This window comes from Protopterus annectens, chromosome 6.part0, assembly GCF_019279795.1.
Source record: "Protopterus annectens isolate FY-2018-M chromosome 6.part0, PAN1.0, whole genome shotgun sequence".
NCBI lineage: Eukaryota > Metazoa > Chordata > Ceratodontiformes > Protopteridae > Protopterus > Protopterus annectens.
In genome coordinates, this window is record NC_056737.1 from 525,031,100 (window position 1) to 525,051,612 (window position 20,513).

A 20,513-nucleotide genomic window follows, 5' to 3' on the forward strand; every position below is an offset into this window, starting at 1 on the left:
GAGAAGGAAGCAATGTTCTTGTTTACCTGGATGATTAGACAGTCTTTAGCAGATCCTGGAAAAAACATGTTCAACATGTTAGTGAGGTGTTGTGCAGACTAAAAAGGACCGGGTTAATATATTAAAGCCAACAATTATGAGATAGAAATGGCAGAATTCTCTTACCTGGTTCATAAATTGGACAGTGTTAAGATTAGGCTATAATCTGCCAAGGTGAAGGCTATTCAGACATGGCTTAAACTTACTATTAATATATAGGTGTAGGCATTCTTATGGACAGTGGGCTACTGCATGAAGCTTCCCCCTCAGCTAAGATACTAACTCCACTTACAGATTTTACTAGAAAGAATATAGCAGATAATGTTGTAGAGACTTTAGCTGGTAAAGCCTTGAGCCTTGTGTTAGCCATTTCTGACAAGACTCAAGAATGTATTGTGAAGGGGGATATTTCATATCATGGTTTGGGGACTATCACTGTTCCTAACATGGAAAAGAGCACCACACAGAGTACCTCACCATTAAATTTCTGCTTAGGGAGGAATCCTATACAATTGAACATAAGGAGTACCTGGACATAGTTTGAACTCTACAGAAGCTTCACTCCTACCTGTATGGTAGAAAATTCATTGTGGACATAGACCTTAAAGTATTTATATAGGGTAAGCTGTCAGAATGCTTAGGTACACAGCTGGGGCTTAGGTTTACAGCCATACACCATAACAATCCAGCATAGGAATGGAGGCAAGAATGCCAATGTAGATGGTCAATATAGAAAGGGAATTTGATAGTGTTTCAAAAATGGGTATCTTCATCTCTAGCTTTATCTTTTGAGGACATCTCATGACAACTTTCTTGAGATACAGCTGATTGGAAAGATGTGTCTGAATCTCGAATAGTTTTTGGTGAGACTGTAACAAATCCCTCAGCCACACATAAACCTTATTAAGATATGTTACTATTCACAAGCTATATAATACTTGCACTTGTTTTTCAGTACACTGTATAAAGTCTGGAACACACACACACACACACACACACACACACACACACACACACACACACACACACACACACACACACACACACACACACAAAAATGCACAGGGAAAAACATGCAGATACACACACAAGCAATGCATATATATATTTGGATGTACTTTGAAATATCAAAGTACAAAAACATTGATGGAAAAGCATTGATCCAAAAGAATCCCAACACAAAAAATTGAACCCTCCCAACAAAACTCATGCATCACATATGGGGGACTGCTCCTCCAACACCACCTGCTAATTATGTATACCAACCCCAGGATTGTTCCCCAGTGGGAAAAGGCAACTTACCTAATCCCCACCATTCACATTTTTGCACAAACATAATACTGGCAGAGGAATCCAAATGAGTTACGATCACTTCTGCCAGGTGAAAAACATTTGAAATTATGAACATTTGATTATAATGATATTTTCCATATATATATATATATATATATATATATATATATATATATATATATGTATAGATATGTGTGTGTCCAGATGATATGTAAAAAGGTATGAAAGAAAATTTTTATTTTATTTTGCTTTTATTATGTTTCTCTGATTGGGATTAGTGAAAAATCCCTTTTTAGCAGAGGACAGGGAGAAAATCTCCAACTTATTATAAACATTTTTAAGTAGGCATTAAGTAATATACATTAACAATCACACATATATTTGCTAATTAAATTACATTCATATGAAAGAAAGGTATATGAAGATATTTATGCATTAGAAGATATTGAACTTTGAGCATTTAAAGAGATGTATTAGTGGTTTTGTCAAAAAGATAAATACAGCATGTGATTATGGAGATGAAGAAAAGAACTAGTTAAGGTAGAAAATATTAATATTTTAATTAAGAGATGACATACAAAGGAGGTTTACAGAAGGTTAATATTAGAAATGTAATGGTGGGAGGGGGTGAACAGTGTCATAAAACTAGGTATATGGCTGGGAGGTGCTAGTAAAATTATTCAAGTATTAGTGAAGGCTGGTTGTGGAGCAGGAGCATAGGATTCTAACTGACAATAAGGCAAGCTGAAGACAACAGTGGCATTTATCCTGGAGATATACATGAGCAGATCCATTCATTTGATAAGTGAAGTTCTGGTTGTGTTTTAAATTGAGTTTGCAGTATGAATGGATTTCAGTGGTAGTGGGGTCTGGTTTCATAGTTTAGCCATATTATTTGAGTATTAGAGAGATACCTGCAGTATTAGATGATTTAGTTATAGTGATTAGTGATTTTTCCCTAGGGCATAAAATTCTTTTGGGAGAATTGTGTTGTATTAAATAGTTACGGGCTAGGCAATTTTCTGGCTTATAGAGAAGTCATTGTTTTGTATTAAGCTGAGAAAGAGATAGGTGGGGTGATAATTCTAAAGAATTTAATTCTCTGAGAGCTGTGCAGTGGTGTGTTTTATTATTATAGTTTAGTATAAATTTTGGCTGTTTTATTTTATCATTACTCAAGTTTTCACAGTTGTGTGATTTGAAGGTTAGTGAAGATTGGGACAGCATAAAGGAGAGATGGCAATAAGATAGTAGAGGCTTTGCATCTTTAAGCTATGTCAGTGAGGTAGGTTTATACTCTGCATAATGTAAAAGGATATGGAAGTCTGTCCCCTTCAAGATATCAAATAGATTTGGCCATTCCACACAATTAAAAGCTTTTACTGCAATCCAAGATTGCTGTCATCACTGGGAGTCTCTCTCTACTGGCTTCCTTTATTAACAAAGTTCTTATGAAGTTGTGAAAAGTTCTTCTACCCTGTATAAACCTGCACTGATCATTATGGATAACTAAAGGCATGTGTTAAACCACCTATTAATAAACTTTAGTTTCTTCTGGGTTATCTATCTTTCCTTATTTTATCTGATTTGTTCTACAATATTGATTGCATGTTCTATCTTTGGGATAAGTTGATTTTTACATTTCTTAGTGACTGCTTTCCTTGTTGCCATCCCTATAATTTGGAATAGTTATTTCAGACGTCTTATAAATTCTAATGAATCTCAGAGATCCAACAAAAAAGTGATCTTCCTTTACTTCTATCTCTCTTTGTGATATTCCACTGACCATGCTTTCTGTGTTTTTTTAATCTAAAGTCTTCTTCATCTTTACAAGTCCAACAATGCATTTCCAGCCTCCCTCTCCCTTTTTGGTATATCTCCATTCTCCAGCAGGTTTGGATTCCCTAAAGAAAAAAATCTTAGAGGGTCTGCCCAGGGTATAACAGTACTTATGAAGGCACTTCCATGCAGATTTTCTGAATGTGTGTGATTGTAAAGCTTTCCAAGGGAATATACAAAGTTCCTCCCACTGTTGCATTGTCATTTCTATATTTAATAATATTTCCAACTCATGTTTCAGCATACAGATACAAGATCTGTCCCTTCCTCAGCTCCCTATTTTGCCTTACATCTCCTATCCATTGTATACATTACTGGTTAGGGCTTTCTTTCAAACAAGACCCAATTGGCCCTTCATAGTTCTTCCTGTAAAGCTTGACATAAATCCTCTTTTAGCTGTGGCAACCTGTATAAGCATTTAATGGCTTCCCAATTTAAAATATTATTGTACCCTAGCATTTGTTCTCTGTACTGTAGTTGAGTGTCTCCTCTGCTCTATCTCATGGCCAGTGACTTTTGTTTCTGGTCCTAATTATTGATAGGTCTTCTGTTCATTTTTTCAGCTTTGTTCTTTTCAATAACTAACTAAATGCCAGTTTTGATTTTCTCAGTAATGCTGGCACATTTCTGTCAGCACCATGTCCCCAAAATACAGGCAATAGATCTTTTCAGCCCAGTCAGCTGCAAATCTGTGTTATCATCTCCTTCCTCTTTGGGTTATATGCAAGATTCTGACATTTTGCAAGAAATGATTATTTTAATGCTCTCAAGTAGTTATCGAAGTCTGGAGCTGCTAATCCTTATTCCCACTTTGGTAAATTAGACTTTACCCATGCTACCCTGACTAATTGCCTATCCAGGAAAAGTCCCTCATCCAGTTATGCAGCTTGTCTGTGTCTTTTCCTCTGGACATCATCCAGAAGTCGTACAGTGCAATATGCAAGTTTGCTTTGAATGGACTTGAGTTACTCACTTACTGCAAGTTGTATTGTAATAAGGGCTGGCAAAGTATTTCAGTCCTCAGTCTGAGTGTGTTCTCCAGAGTTAGTTTACATTCCTTTTAATGGATTTGTAAAATATGATCAGTATCCTACCATTCCACCATCAGTTATGCAAACTGTTTGTTCCCTGACTTCCTGATTTTGATAAATATGTATAAATATATAGATATCCTTCCATCCACAACCCATTTTCCCATTTTTGCACATGGGGTCAAGGTGTCACTTCAATAATATATATATTTGTATATGGCTGACCTTACACATAGGCAAAGTAGGTGGCCACCTATGGTGCCCTTCAGCTAGGGGTGCCTTTCTGGGTTTGTTTATTTAGTTTTTTCTTGTTTCTTCACTAAGAATTTTTTAGTAAAAAACAAGAAAAACATTCACTCAAACATAATTAAAGCAACAGACACATGTTGTGCTGGAAGATCATGATTTATGTAAAAATGATCACTTAGCAGTGTTTTCAGCCAAGTTCATATAACAGCTGTTTCCCAAACCAGGCAGCACAGCTGAGGATGACCACAAAGGATAATGACACCATACTGTGCAGTGACTGACTTGTTTTTTTCTTAGATCACATAAACTACAAAATCACAGCAATATATGTATAAAGACTTCATATTTTAAAGGCCAAAGTTTGTACAAGGGTCAGTCATTAATCATATCCACACAGTCAAAACTCCAGCAAATAAGACCTTGCCAAAGCAGCTGGTTATGATCAATAAGCAAACAACTGAAATGTCTGTACTAACCTTTCATAAGTGTTTACAAGATCTGGTATAATTAAGTACAAAGTGCCTTTTATTTGGCTAAATGACAAATATGTGAAGAACTTACGAACCAATGAAGTAATCCAACTAAGTTCATAGGTTCATAGGTTGGTTCTAGGCTACTGACCCTAGGGACTATATAAGCCTAGCCATAACAATTTCCTGGCTGTTTCTTCCCACAGTATTTACTTCCATGTATCCCTGTCTAGCAGGGTGACTGACATGATCCCCAGGGTGAATTTCATATTTCCCATACAATCATCAAGATTCCTTTTGAAGAAGGCCAAAGAAGTGATCTGCTTGACATGTATGGGCAGTCTATTCCAGAGTCTGGGGCATCTCTAGGACAGGAACCTATCCCTCCAGCATGTTTTGTTCATTGTGATGACAAGGTTTAGATCCCTGGAGCATGTGTCTCTGAGGGATTGGGATTTTTTTAAGTGTAGCATGTCCAACAGCTCTGAGATTGACATGGCCTTGTATGTTAAGCAGAGATCGCCTCTGAGTAGACGATATGCGACAGAGTATAGGTGGAGTTTTTTTAGACGGTCAGCATAGGGCATCTGCTTTAGGCCTGTGATTCTTTTAGTGAGGTATTTCTGTGGCCTTTCCAGTTGTTGCAGATGTCTAGAGAGGTACAAGTCAGAGCAGTAATGAGCAGCACACAGCCTACAAACTTAAACAAATGCTAAAACAACAGTACTACACAATAAAACAAGTAAAAAATAATTAAAAACTTCCTACTAGGTTCTTTAAATGTGGTTTATCAGATTTCTGTAAAGAAATGCATATGCATTTAGAAGTCTGAAGTAGATTACGTAATATGTGACAGTGTTACAACACTATCTGTAGTTCATGTTTTTGTAAGTAAATCATTATGCAGCTGAGCAGTAAATGTGCAATGCTAACCATTAATTATTACACGCCTCAATAAGCTGACAGAACTTTGGAAAAAGCACATGATGTATTTATTCACAAGACAAACTATGTTTCTAAAGCATAGTCTTTGAGTGACTATAGATGAGAAGACATTTCTTTACTGGTTTTACTACTTTGCTGGAGAATATATTCGGAAAAGAGTACTGCACAGGCAAACTTGTAAAAGAGCAGCATGTTATCCTTAACAAAGCTAATTGTGATTGCATCCCTGTGCTCTGCTGTGTTTTTTATCATAGGAATACTCATTGGACGGTTTGCCACTGCTCCAGACCTTCCAAACTGGTTGAGGAAGATGAGTGTGGATGGTGACAGTAGCATCATTGAGAAGCTCATGAAGGAAATTAAGGCAGAAAACATTAAGGAAAACTTAGAGTAAGTCACCTTAGGCTTTTCTTTCCACACATTTGGGGTTTAGGGCTTACAAGTACTTTGTTGAACAGTATTAATAAACAGTAATTATTGTTAACAAAAAAGAAAAAAGATCATGTTCTTAGGTTTTCTTTAGTGAATACTGAATGAAATGGCTTATTTACTGATAAACTGTGACTTGTGCTATGGTCAAATACATTATTTTATATGCTGCATAAATGGTACAGGTAACATTTAGTTATTCTTTCAAAAGGCACCTAAAGGAATATATATTCCCTACTGTTAGCTTGTAGGAAATCATCTGCAGAGATACGCACACACCACACACACACACACACACACACACACACACACACACACACACACACACACACACACACACACACATTCTTTTAGCATACAATTGGTCAATTGTATTTTTTTTTTTATTTAAGATACCACATACCAAGATTCTTTGCTTATAACCTATTTAATGATATGCCTTCTTCATGTTGTACATGCTGGATTATATATACTTATGTGGTGAGAGTGGGGGTATGTTAAAACAATACCGTCTTAACATTTGATAAGGCGTGTTGGTGCTTAGTGTCAGCTGTTATGTATTATTTTACTAGGAATGGTAGAACAAGGCATAGTGTTGGAACCAGGAAGGAAAGAAGACCTCATTATTTATGCCTGAATGTATGTGTGTGCGTGTGCATATGCATATGCATGTGTACGAGTGTATGAGTGTGACTGTGTGTAGAGGGTGCTACTTGTTTAGGTCTTGGCAGTTTGTGTTGACTACCACTCATATTCCAGTTATATATGCACTGTGTTGTTTCAAAGACAGAAATTGTGGTCAAGGAGCTGGCTGCACTGCTCATAACTAGAGCTGTAAAAATATGGAATTTGTAGGTAAGAAGGCTTAGGCCACATAAAAGCCAAATGCAAAAGAAGTAAGACAGCTAATTGTCTGATGTCTGTGCATTGATAGGATCAGAGGAATACCTGGTGAAGGACATACTACACAAATATGAGAAACAGGATTTTTTTTTATCTAATTACAAAAATTGTCTTCTCAGTCAGTTTACGTCTGACTTTCCATATATATTTTTAAACTGCAGCCCTACACAAATAACATGCATTATTGTGATATTGTACAATGAAAACTGGAAGAGTATTGCTGAGCTTATGGCAGTGTAAACATAATTTAAACTTTGAGTAGTAGCATTTCCTGTAGCTTTGTGGAAGCAAGATAAATGCACTTTCTGCAGTTATGCCTCCCCCACAAATATAATTGCAAATGAGACAAAAAAATAGTTTTCTTCATGTACACATCCCAGAAGATGTTTTAATGTTTCTTGAACTTCATGAAGTTCCTAGTCAAGAATAAGAATATTGACTAGCCATAACTATTTTATTATTTGTATGGTTTTGTTGACAAAGCTAGTCTGACTAGGTATTGCTTATATTACAAACTATGGTAGTACCCTGTGCAGTAGAATATGCTGTTGTGGGATGGTGTATGAACCATTTCACATATAAAACATAATGTAGTATTTAAGAGGTGCCTAAGGTGCTAGGATATTATAGAAACTGTCTTGCAACCCTTTCCAAACTTATCAGCGAAGGGGTTACTGAAGGTCAAATGGATTATCTTTGGTATATTAATCAAAAAGCTTGTCAGCACAACAAATATCCTGGGCTAACTTATGTAAATAAATTATAATGCAACGACTGCCCCTTCCAATAGGAGCAAGCATCACTATCCCATTTAAAATGGCTAAACGTCCTCCGTAATACTCTTTTTTCAAATGACCCTCTTTGAACACCTGGCCATATTTAACCTACAGACTTAGATGTGTCTCTCTTGTAAGAATCTTCATATATTCATAGTAGTCTCAAAACATTCTTTCAACATCAACCTACAAACTTATAGCTGGCAAAAAAAAAATGATGAGGCCCCCATGTGATGTGACTTTACCTTTAAACCTGCATAATTTATGTATTCTACTGAAATTTTGCAGAACTTACAAAAATTGCATGTTATATCAGTGCTACTAATGCAGCCAAGCTATTACCAAATTAACTGCAAGGGTCTATTAACAATGTCATTGTCTTTCCATTGGCCTACTGTGTGATTCTGTGCAAATCATTCAAAGGACATTGTTTTAGGCCTGTACTGTCTTTGAGCCAAGGGCCTTGGACTATTTAGATCACCAGGTTAACAAATTTCAAGTCACTTAACATGACAGTCCTAGTCACCTCTAATGTATACAGGCCTCAACCTAGTTCAGCCACCAGGTTAATAATTAGATTAATAAAAAGTTTTGCAACACTCAGTCAGCCTTTCTTTTAAATGTAAGAAAACGTGATACATATGAACGAATGAGGTTTGTTTTATGTGTATAGTAATTTCTACATAAAACTATTTAAATAGTTTTGTTAATTGCGGTAATTACTGTTTTATGTAAGTAAAAGGCTAATTATCTGTATGACTTTCAAACCCATCCAGACCAGCAGCTGAAAAATATTCATTGTTATCAGTCTGCCTACTCACTTAATACATTAATAAACAAAAATAATGTTCTGATCACCTCTTTAGTTTTGGTGAATATTCCAGCATGATTTGAATGGTAAATTAGTCATAAAGGAGATGCTATTTATATGCCCAGGTAGAGATTACAAAAAAAGCATGATCTAATAAGACTATAACCAGCTTCACATACACATGGCATATGCTGACTTGTTGTTTGCTGTTATACATAAAATTCATTCAGGCACAGCATTAGTGCTACTGAGTTTTACCATACTAAAAGCTTTTGGTAGTTTTACCTAGTAAGCTTACTTACTCTTATGATACATCACGGAGCATAACAAATGCAGATTTATTTTCACACTGTGCATCTTGTGATGTTTTGTACTCATAAATTAATCAATGGGGTCTATATTAAATTGTGAACACTATATAATCGACCCACTAACACCGAAAAAACAAAATGTTGGACAAACAGATCAGCGATTTTTTTCCCCAGGAAAAAAAAAATCACTGATCCATTAAAAAAAAAAAAAAACAAAACAAAAAAATAATAAAGTGGGTGACTTTGCCCCCCCCCCACACACACCCTACTGAAATATACCAACTCCAAGAATGCACCACAGTGTAGGAAATGGCAAAGTCCCAAAAATGTCCCAGTGATTTTTTTCTCTAGGAAATAAATCGCTGTTTTGTGCTTTCGAGATTTTGCCATTTCGGGGAAATAGGTTCGATTAAGCAGTGTTCGCAATTTAGTGCATTCGCTGACTTAATAGGGTCCCTAATCAGAGTTGGAAGGGCCCTTGATATGCAGCCATAGTATACAGACCACCAGCTGCAGGAAAAAAATAATGGGGACAGGGTCAAAGGTCAGATTAGTGAATGAACAGTAGGAGAATCATGGTCATAGAGAAAAGAAAATAATTCTCCAACAGTGAATTGGCAAGAGCCACATCTGTGGTTATGACAAGGATCCATAATACAAGCCCCGGTGGAAACTAGTCTCAAACTGCGAAGTTCCTAATCAAGAATAAGAATATTGACTAGTCATAACTATGTTATTATTTGTATTTTTTTTGGCAAAGCTAGTCTGACTAGGCATTTGCTTAATTTACAGATAACAGCCTGGGGTGTGGGGAATGCAGTTACATTTGCTGAAAATTACAATACGTAAATAACAATCAGTGTATAATAGTGAAGGAAAACTTGGAGCAGTGATAATAATCTCTGTGGAATAATCTTGCTCAGATAGGAAAAATGTAGAAAACTATGCAATACAAAACTGACCCACATTCTATTGGCAGGTAAAAGGATCATTACGTAGACTGTATCCTTTCTGTAAGTAGAATAAAATGCAATTAAAAAGCAGTCAGGCTTGCTCTAACTTTTGAAAGAGCTTGTACTGTAACTGGAAACACAAACACTTGAGCAGATAGGCTGCAAATGAGTACCAGGTAAAAAAGTTAGCAAGTAAATTCCTTTATAAATATGCTGATTATTGGCATGAAATTCTGATTGATTACCTCTGTACATAATATAAGAAAAAATGCAGAATGGCATTTGAAAATGACATGGGGTATTCAATAAAGCCTACATGGTCATTTTTTACTGTGTGTGTGTTGCTATGCACACACAAGTCATGAATAGTTTTAGATTCAGTAAACTCCATGTAGCAGCAAGCACTCATGTGCAAACATGGTAATTTCCATGGAAAGCTAATTACAGCATAAATAGCTGAACTGTATGTTAATGAAGCAAAGCAACACTATGGAATGATTCAATAAGCTGTAAAGTAACCGTTGGTGTTGCCCGTGTATTTAAAAACTTTCTGAATATAGCCACAGAAAACAGTATACATAGAGACAAGAGTAAGTAAAAGTTATTAGATTTGTACAGAACTGAACTTGACATGTAATAGCAGGCACATTATAACATTATTAGATAGGGTTTATGCTACAAAAGTAGAGTGACAATAGCAGCAGTCCTTTTTAAGTGCCATGACATAAATGCAGCTTCACCTCCCTACCCACAAATGAATAAACTTGTAAGTAATGTAGACAGCTAAAAGTGTAAACTCCATGAAACAGACTTTTCATACTGTCATGTAAGCATATGCAGTATATAGCTGATGGAGTACAGTCAAATTTTATCCAAAACTGTATTCCTCCATGCAGATATATAGCAAAGTAATATCCACAATTGTATTTGCAACACTGGGCTCCCCTTCAGTTTCCCTGCCTACACGGTTACCAACCATGTAGATTCAGGGCTGTCAGCATGGTGAAGATGCAAATGAGGTCAAAATTCATTAGAATTGCTGAATCACAGAAGATAGTAACTGTGTAGGGATGTTCACTTCATGTAGGCACTTCCACAGTGTTTTTCTTCCAATGGATGGCAGCAATAAATGATAACATCAGGGGGTGTGTCAGGTTACACTTACAAAGGTGTACATGTATGTTTAGGAAGAGTGAAAGTGCATGTAAGCAGTGCACAAGGCACAAGTTCTGTTTTATCCTCTGAATTTTTTTGTTAAAATGTGTCATGTCTGCTTTAAGTAATTTTTGTTTTTATTCATTGTTTGCATGATGCGACTCTTAGCTCAATCAAGGGAAATGGTGGAATGAATGACAGGTTTCACTGTGCTGGTCATGTAATTATTCCTGAGGCAGCGAGTGTATATCTAGGGCTAGAGTATAGATGGTCCTGGATTCTAGTGCAGGGTGTGTAACCTTTCCTTTCCTTTTTGTGCTCCATGTTTGTGCAATATCACATAGCAGCAGGTGTGTTTAATAGATGCTAATTACAGAATAAACAGTTAAATTGCATTTTAATGAAATAATCCATCACAGTGGAGCTATTCAACAAGCTATGTAGACTCCATTCTTGTTTTTCCTGAATACTTCAATATCATTGGAGTACAGACAAGGACATTTTAACTGGACACAGTGCTAGGTGCTGCTGCAGCTTTGATCCATATCTATAAGCTAGAGTCTGAAACTAATGCGGGTGGTACTGCTGACAATAGGCCTAGGCTGTGAATAAGAAAAGCATTCAGGCCCAGGGTAACTTATCAGATGCTATAAGGTCTGGAGATTATAGAGGGCTACAGGGTGGACAGGGACACATTACAAGATCTCTTTCAGTTCTGCTGCCCTCAACCCAGAGCCAGATCCAACCGAGGGAACCCATCCCAGTGGAAACTAAGGCATGTGTAACCCTTAAAATCTTAGCTACAGGTACTTTTCAAAGATCAGCTGGGGACATGCTGGGTGTGTCACAGGCATCAGCATCTAGGATCCTCCACTAATTCCTGGAAGCTATGCTCACACATGCCAGTGAGCACATATGTTTTCCCAGTGGTTCTGAGAGAGGGCCAGCAATATGCAACAGTTCTATGATGTGGCACACTACCCTGAAGTACTGGGTGCCATAGAATGCACTCATGTACACATTAAGGGACCATCTGGTGAGCAGAGTAGAATCTACATTAACCACAAGGGATACCACTCCATCAACTGCCAAGTCATGTGTAATGCCCACGGAATTATCTTGAATGTGTATGCTGGCAACCCTGGCAGTTATCATAACTCCTATATCTGGCACACATCACAGCTGTACCAGATGTTTGCTGGGGGGGACATTTACTGGGGGATGCTGGCTATGCACTGGAATATGCACTGGAGCCGTGGCTGATGACACCCATCACAAGTACACAAACAGTCACAGAAGAATGCTATAATGAGGTACACACTCAATCCAGAAACATCATAGAGCATGTGTTTGGGCTGCTGAAGTCATGGTTCTGGTGCCTAGATACATCTGGTGGAGCCCTGCGGTATAATCCATGTGCGTGTACACAAATCTTCACAGTATGTGCTATGCTACACAGTCTGATCTTGTGGAAACAGCTGCAGCAGGATCAGCAAGTGGAAGGGACACACATCCCCCCACCAATGTCTAGATCACCACAGCCACAGTCAGAGGAGGACTTGGAGGGGGAACCACCAGCTGCTATGCCTGGAGGCAGATGTTGGCATGCTTGGTATGCCCTTGCTTTGACTAAGAGACAATAAGTAGCACAGCCACTGACCACTTAGGGGCCTAATACTTTTCTCCTACTCACATACATATAGTAAAATTGATGCCAGGCAACTCACACAATCTTTACCTTCCCATGTACTGGCTGTATACTGCTTGCATCAGCCAGAGTCATCCCTGAACTAAAATTGTTTCAACTGCTGTATTTGTAAGGTAAGTCCTAAACCTAGACTGGATTATTGAATAATAGTATGGCATATCCTTGTATTTTGTAACTTGGTAAACTAATCAAGTAAATAATGGTGGATTTCTACAAAAAATACTTTAACATGTGGCAGCAGAGACTTATTTGACTTATAGGTGTCCATTAGTAAGTAGTAGGCCTCAGGCTTCAAAGATTCACATACTCATATGTCTCAGATACTGATTATCACTGCATGTCCTCAGTTTAGCACCATACCTTTGTACTGGTAAATCATTGAAAGAAGTTAGAAAGTAATGATACACATTGAAGTTTCTGAGTTCACAATCCTTCCTAAGATCAAACAACAAGCAGGATGCAGAACAAGGACAGTAACAAAAGCATCATATCCTTGTTTGTGCCACAGCAGTAACACCTTTGGTTCTCCACAAAAAAACAGGCTATGCTTGTTTGTGACATAACAGTAACTGGGCTTTGTCCCCCCCCCCAAAAGAGCAGTGTACCCTTGTTTGTGCCATAAAAGTAACTAAGCTTTGTCTCCCACAAAAAATCAGTTTTTGTGACATTCAAAGCAACTCAGCTATGCTTCCCCCAAAATAACAGTATGTGCCTGTTTGTGCCATCCAAACTGTCCTTCAGTTGCTGGCAACTACATACCATATAACTCCCTGCTAATATCCTCACACATTTTGAGGTCAGTGATATGGAATGGCTTAAACACTGCATGTCTCGCACTACTTGTCAGGTAACTGATGAAGTACAAAGAAACACAGGCATGTTAGACAGAGCTGTATATTTGCAAGCATAATCATAAAAGGTTGTAAGAGAGGATTGATGGGGAAGGGAAGTAGGTATGTCTGTGTCAGATAGGTTGGGTAGGTGAGGAAGCAATCACAGACAGTCAGGACATACAAGACAAGTCACAGGGATAATAAAGGACACAGTCGGTGGGTGAACACCATGGTTGGGGTGAGGGTGGGGACACTGAGAACCCATGGATGCCTAGCTGGGTGACAGAATCAAGTCCTCACCCACTGGACTGCCATTACTGTCACTTCATGGCACCACTGGCTGCATTGCCTGACATCTGCATCTCCTCCTGATATGTTGTATGAGTCTGAAGAGCAGGTGCTCCATCTGGCGTAGGCATGCACCAACAGTGTGGCACACAATCCTATGAACTGACCCTGGCAGTTCATCATGGGTGTTAAATTCACCACCTCTACCACTGCTCCCAGAGGGAACCACTGGCCTATCATGTGGGGCAGAATGACCTGACAGCCCAGGTAGTGCAGGGGCAGCAGAGGGGGTGCTGTCAGGTTGCATCCCAGATGTGCTGGGCAGTGATGCTGTAGCCAGTGGAGTGGGGGCAGGAGGATCCTGTGGGACAGACCTACCCTGCTGGGCTGTGGGGAAAAAAAGAGAAGATAAGGGTTGGGTTGAGAGAAAAAAAAGAGAGATAACATTAACAACTTCATATGTGACATACAAAGCATTGATACAATTATTTGACTCTCTTCTGCTACCTTTACTTTTAAGACTACAAACTCCTAACAAATGTATTTATTACTTTTAAGACTACACAGTTCATAACAGATGCACATTATAGTACATACTGTAGCAAGCAGTCTTTGATGTGTGCATATATTGCACAATTGTGTGCCAACATTATACTGATTACAGTTTACAGCAGGTCATTTGTGCCACTGGTATAGATGTCTGAAGTTACATTGCAATAATGATGAAAATTTAACAGTATTGTACATTTGAAAAGTGTGGTTTTGAATCTACAACCTCAGAATACTCTCTAATATGGTACTGTTATTTTGTCCTACAGACTAATGCATCCATAGTTTCCTTTTACAGTTGAGAGATGCATGCTCACTGTTATTTGAAAATATGGAACTTTTGCTTTGTACTACAGACTAAGGCATACATGCTTTCCTTTACAGTTGCGATATGCATGCTCAGTTTGATACAATTGTATTAAATACTAAATAACAGTACTGTTTTGATGCATACATACCACATGCTTCTCGCAACCTTGCCAGTGTCATGGCATGGGTACTCACATTAAGAGCTCTCTCCATGGCAGCTGTGAAAAAAACAAAACAGAACAGAATGCCATTATGAATACTAGTCTTGACTTTATTCAGCTTTTAACTCTTACAAGTAGTCACTGTAATTGATACTTACACATCTGTGGAGTGTCACTGGTCCTAAATTCCCTGATCCAATGGTCAAGGGTATCCCTCCTCCTCCTCCTGAGGTCATTGAAGTGGTCCCAACATTGTTCACCAGTGTGGGAGATACATGTAGCACTGGTCCAAGCCCTGGCAGCACTATTCCATGCTTCTGATTTGTATTCTGAGCTTGAATAGTCCCTCTGTAGTAACTGGGGCCCATGATGCTGAACTAGGAGTCCAGCAAAGACTTGGAACTCCTGTACACCACACCTCTGTGCTCACAAGTGCTCTCCCTCACTAGAAACATCAGTTATAACTACCAGAGATCAAGCCCAATGTTGAATGAAATTTTGCTGCCAATTGTGCTTTATATCCTGATATTTTTCTGCCAATTCCAGTTATCACATGCTTACTAGGTGTGCACACAGTGTTTGAAAATGTTGTGTGATGATAACCATTGCACAAACATGGTGCATGGATTATCCGCTTCCACTGATTGCGCTATGCAGTGCATTGAGCAAACAATGGCCAAAAAAAATGTAAATGAAGAAAATTAAAGAAAGGGAAATACAAATGCTATGCTGTCATACTATTCTTGGGCAGAATCACTGCTATCTGTGTTATAATTCTCAACCTTCCATCTCCAAAAAGAAAAACAGTAGCCCTCATAATGTGGAACAAATGGGCAGTATGTAAAAACATGCTAATGGCTTACTAACATCTTAAGTTAATGTGGAACTTCTTGCAGCATGAACTGTTTAAAACCCAACATGAGGTACATGAAAGGTATGATATGTGTAGTCCTGGTAGTCATAGTGACATTTCATGCAAATCTGTGCAACAGAGCTGCTTCGACTTACACGTATTGCTATCTGAATTTGCTTGCAAACTTTTGCATCCAGCAACCGTACATGAAAATGGTATCCACAATCACATAAGTGATTTCTCGGCCAGCAAGACTGCTGTGAGCCATGAAATCTTGCTTACATGCACCTCATTAACATGCATGGTATGATGCCTCACTATGAACAATGTCTCATCTCCAGTAACACTCTGTGTAGGCTCTGCGTGAAGCCTACAATGAGTTTATTGAAACCTGGGGACATTCTTTAACCGAAAAAAAGAAAAAAAAAAACAGCCATTATGTTGAACCTTGATGTGATAAACTGTAAAAGTGGCTCTTCTGACAATTTCTGATTCGGTTTTGTTGTTTTTGGAAGTGAAAATGAATTATAATTGTTCTTAGAAAACAGTATCTTACAGTGTGGCAGTTGGTAACAGCATTGGTTGGTACTCCATACAGATTAATTTTATTGCCTTTTGCAGCAACTGAATGACAGGACTGGCTTTGGCTGCCTCATAGCTCTGAAATGGATTAAATGGTTAAGTGGATAAAGTATTAAAAGTATGTGTTAGAGAAAGTTAGAAAGGAAAGATTTATCAGAAGAAGATTTGTCATTAACGATCTCAATTAATTCTAAAAAGTGAATGGAATTATCAGAGATAAAGCCAGAAAATTGACAATACTTATAAGACAAAGTATACTAGTTAAATAAACAGGAATAATTGTTTGAAAAAATGAAATTGTACACAATGTAAGATGCAGCAAAGTAAAAACAAAGTTATATAATAAGACTGTGTACCAACTTCATAAAATCATTATGTGCATATTATGGTGCATCACATTTATCAAATATGTCCTGCACAGACAAAATTTTGCAAAATATGTGAAAGGTAAATCCTTCCACAAAAGAGTGCAGGTAATTTGTGACATTTAAGAAATGATATGAGCCACAGGCAAACTATAACTAGATATAAAAGCAGAGAGTCAATGTATCAGACAGATTGTTCAGCTCATATATGAAAATTTAGAACAAACTAAGAGGATTACTATTGGGTCTCCAGTCACAAGCAGTGTTCAAGACATGTAAGTAAAGACATTTACCTTGATTATGAATCTTGAATGGTAAATCTTGACATTCATGTTGAGAACACTTAACTGGGTAATAACTGAGGTGATCTGAATGCAACTTTTAGTAGTGCATTGAGCTTTAACATCTCCCAAGTACCACAAACATTAGACAAAAGAAGTGAAGGACTGCTTAGAGTTTTACAGCTTTGGAAACTATAATACAAGAAGCAAGTAATCTCTGTGGTATCCCCTAAGTCTCAAAGCAGGGTAGACAGTCAGTTTCCAGTCAAAAATCTTTTATTAAGTATACAGACAAGCGATCCAAACAAAACAAAAAATAAACAGAATGACAGTTGCATCCAAAACATTTTAATATACCTGCTATCAGGTATGGGAGTGGTTTATTTATCTGAAAAACAAAGTGCATTGGTATACATGTTTTAACAAATTTAAATCTCTTCCCCCATCTTTATCAGTGTAATGATAGGACATTAAATACATTTCTCCTGTCCAGTTGCAGTGTGAGTATGCATACAAAACTATAATACACTTATTGGTGCCACCTAGACAGCAGCCACCACAGAAGAATGGCAGAAACTGGAAAGTTGCTTTAAGCAAGCAATAGTGCCCAATATGCTGGGCATTACAGGGAAATAATGGACAGCCCAGCCATGCTATGAGGTTCAGTTTCACAGATGAAGGACCTTTATATTCTCAGAAGGTCTTTTATTTCTCTGTAATGCCTACCTTGAAGGGCATTATTGCCCTTAGAAAATAGAATATCTAGCTACTTGACTATCTACTTAATTGCTTGTTATATTATTAGTGTATGCATATTTTTAATGTAAAATAATTCCCCTGTCTCCTTTTTCAGAGCTGATATTGATATGTAGTTGATGTTGGAGGAAGTATTTTGCAACTAAAATATAAGCTATGTAAATATTTAATAATGTCTACGCGTGCACAAACACACACACACACATACAGAGGCACATACAGACATACATACATACATACATACATACATATCTGAAGATTGGACGAAGACAGATGCAGGCTGCCAGCCTAGTCAAATAGAATTTGATACATAATTCTATCAACTGTATAAATAAATGTAAAATACAGGCTTGTGTTTTTAAATGCAAGAAAACACTTTAAAATGCGAACTTCAAGATTGTTGCAACATTGCCATCTGCTGTAAGGAAAACCAAGCCAAGTATTTCAAATGTGTCTTTTAAAGTTGAAAAGATCTTATGAATCTCTTTAATGTTTTACAAGTCAGTTCCAGTGTGTCTGGATGAAGGTTTCATGCCCATTGTTTTAAGGCTAACGTTTATGACCAGAATTTACATGTGGATGGTGCTTTACTGCTCTGGTTTCTGCTAGAGTATACATGTGAAATGTATTTTGTTGGAAGTTTCTGAGCAGGTGTTAGATTGCTAAATAATGCAGTGTGTGGCCTGAGAACTCAGACCAGGTGTCAAGATGATGCAATATGAATATTGGGAAAACCTAAGTGTCAAAATGATTTAATTTGGGAGGGCCACAGCAGAGCTGTTGGTTAATGTTTAAAACTATTGTTCAGTGAGAGACTGGGAGCATTTTGACTTTGTACATCTAACTCAGCACTTTGCCTTATGCTCACATGTAAGTTTTAGCACTGTGATTTCTTGTAGGAATAGTTAAAGCTAGTAAAGATTAATTAGGTATTTTTCTTTGAAATTAGACCTGTACTACTGTATTATTTTAAGTTTCTGTGTGATCTCTGAACTCTTAGATATCTCTGTGGTGTAGTAGTTTTGTCTTGTGTTTTAATTATTTATTATTAAATATTTTTAAAACCTTCTACCTGTGGCTGGTTTATGTAGAGATAAAGTATGATTTAGAGTACATTATATATTTATAGAGTTTATTGTAATAAGCCCTTCCAATAAACATTGAGACTGATTAGTCATACAACTATTGGATTATAAAATTGCACAGTAATAATTTGACACCATTTTAAGGGCCTTTTAGTAGCTGATAATTAACTGGGTGGTGGCAGGAATTACTACCGTATGGTCTTGGTAATAGGGTCACAGCTGGACAACCTGTGTCAGCCTTTTCCCAGGAAACTCTGTGTGGTTGTATAACCTCTTCTCAAAGTGTGTGTGTGTGTGTGTGTGTGTGCGTGTGTGTGTGTGTGTGTGTGTGTGTGTGTGTGTGTGTGTGTGTGTGTGTGTGTGTGTGTGTGTGTGTGTGTGTGTGTGTGTGTGTGTGTATCAGCTACCTGGGCAGAGACATGAAGCACTGGTTGGACAGAGAGGGTACTGGAGGTTTTAGCTTGCCCAGTTAGGCTGAGACCTGGACCCTATAGCTGTGCCAGTGGGGAGTCTTATTGGGAACCTGGTGAGCAAAGGAGCAACCAGCCCCAGACTGACTGTGATCTCTGTGTGCACTTAAGGGAAATTGTACTTTCTGTGTGTATTAGCTATCCTTTCCTTTCCTAGGAGACAACCTCCCTGGTGTTAGTGGTGAGGATTGAGGCTCCTTGATTGCTGGGCCAGGGCACAGTCGTCACAACATTCATACGTAAGTACATGCATACATACATCCATACAAATATTTCAAGAATGGGAATTAATGTCCTTCTAGCCTGCCAATATACCAACACAGTTGTTTCCATAATAACTGTCTAGGCTGTTCTTAAAAATATCTAAATTAGTGATTGCTTTAATGTAGTTTGGTAGTTTGTTCAATGCATCAGCTGTTCACTCAGAGAACCAATGAGTACACTTCTCATTCCTCTAGAATCTTCTACATAGGTTGTCTGATGATTCTGTACTACTTTTTGATAACGCCAAACATTCCTAGAGGTAGTTGTCTCTAAATGCCCTATATACCTGAACAAGCTCTCCTCTTAAATATCTATATGAGACACTTACAAGTTCAGATGCTTTAATCTTTCATAATTTAAATTTTCACATCCATGGATACCCTTGGCACATTTTTGCTGTACTCTTTCCAGTTTACTGATGCTTTTCTTATAAGGTTTCTATGTTGTTATTCCATACTCAGGTTTGGGTTTAATGTAAATAACAAACACTGACTTCCTATACTTTATAAAACTTCTTATACAATCGATAGTTCTGTAACTATCATTAACCAATTGGTTGATAGGATTAGAAAATTCAGAGCTGGATCTATTCATATACACAGGACCTTAAATGAATCTACAGTATGAATTACTGTGTCCTGTATTAAATATTCACCTTTCAATTTATGTCTTCTAAATCTGATATGCTTAGTTTTTGATGTATTTATCAGCATATTATTCTCCTGTGCTCAAATGGTTAATTTAGTCAAATTATTTTGCAGACATACCCTATCCATAACACATGTAATGAGTTTACCTGATTTCA

General features: G+C 37.6%; 1 protein-coding gene across 1 annotated transcript in view; it reads left to right on the plus strand.

The window, feature by feature from the left end:
* Window positions 1-5,929: 5,929 nt before the first annotated feature.
* LOC122804411 (putative N-acetylated-alpha-linked acidic dipeptidase) overlaps window positions 5,930-20,513 on the plus strand; it is a 2,922,358-nt gene continuing 2,907,774 nt past the window's right edge. Inside the window, exon 1 of the mRNA XM_044074242.1 lies at window positions 5,930-6,256. Coding sequence (XP_043930177.1) covers window positions 6,057-6,256 — 200 coding nt within the window. The 5' untranslated portion in view covers window positions 5,930-6,056. The remainder of the gene's footprint in view (window positions 6,257-20,513) is intronic.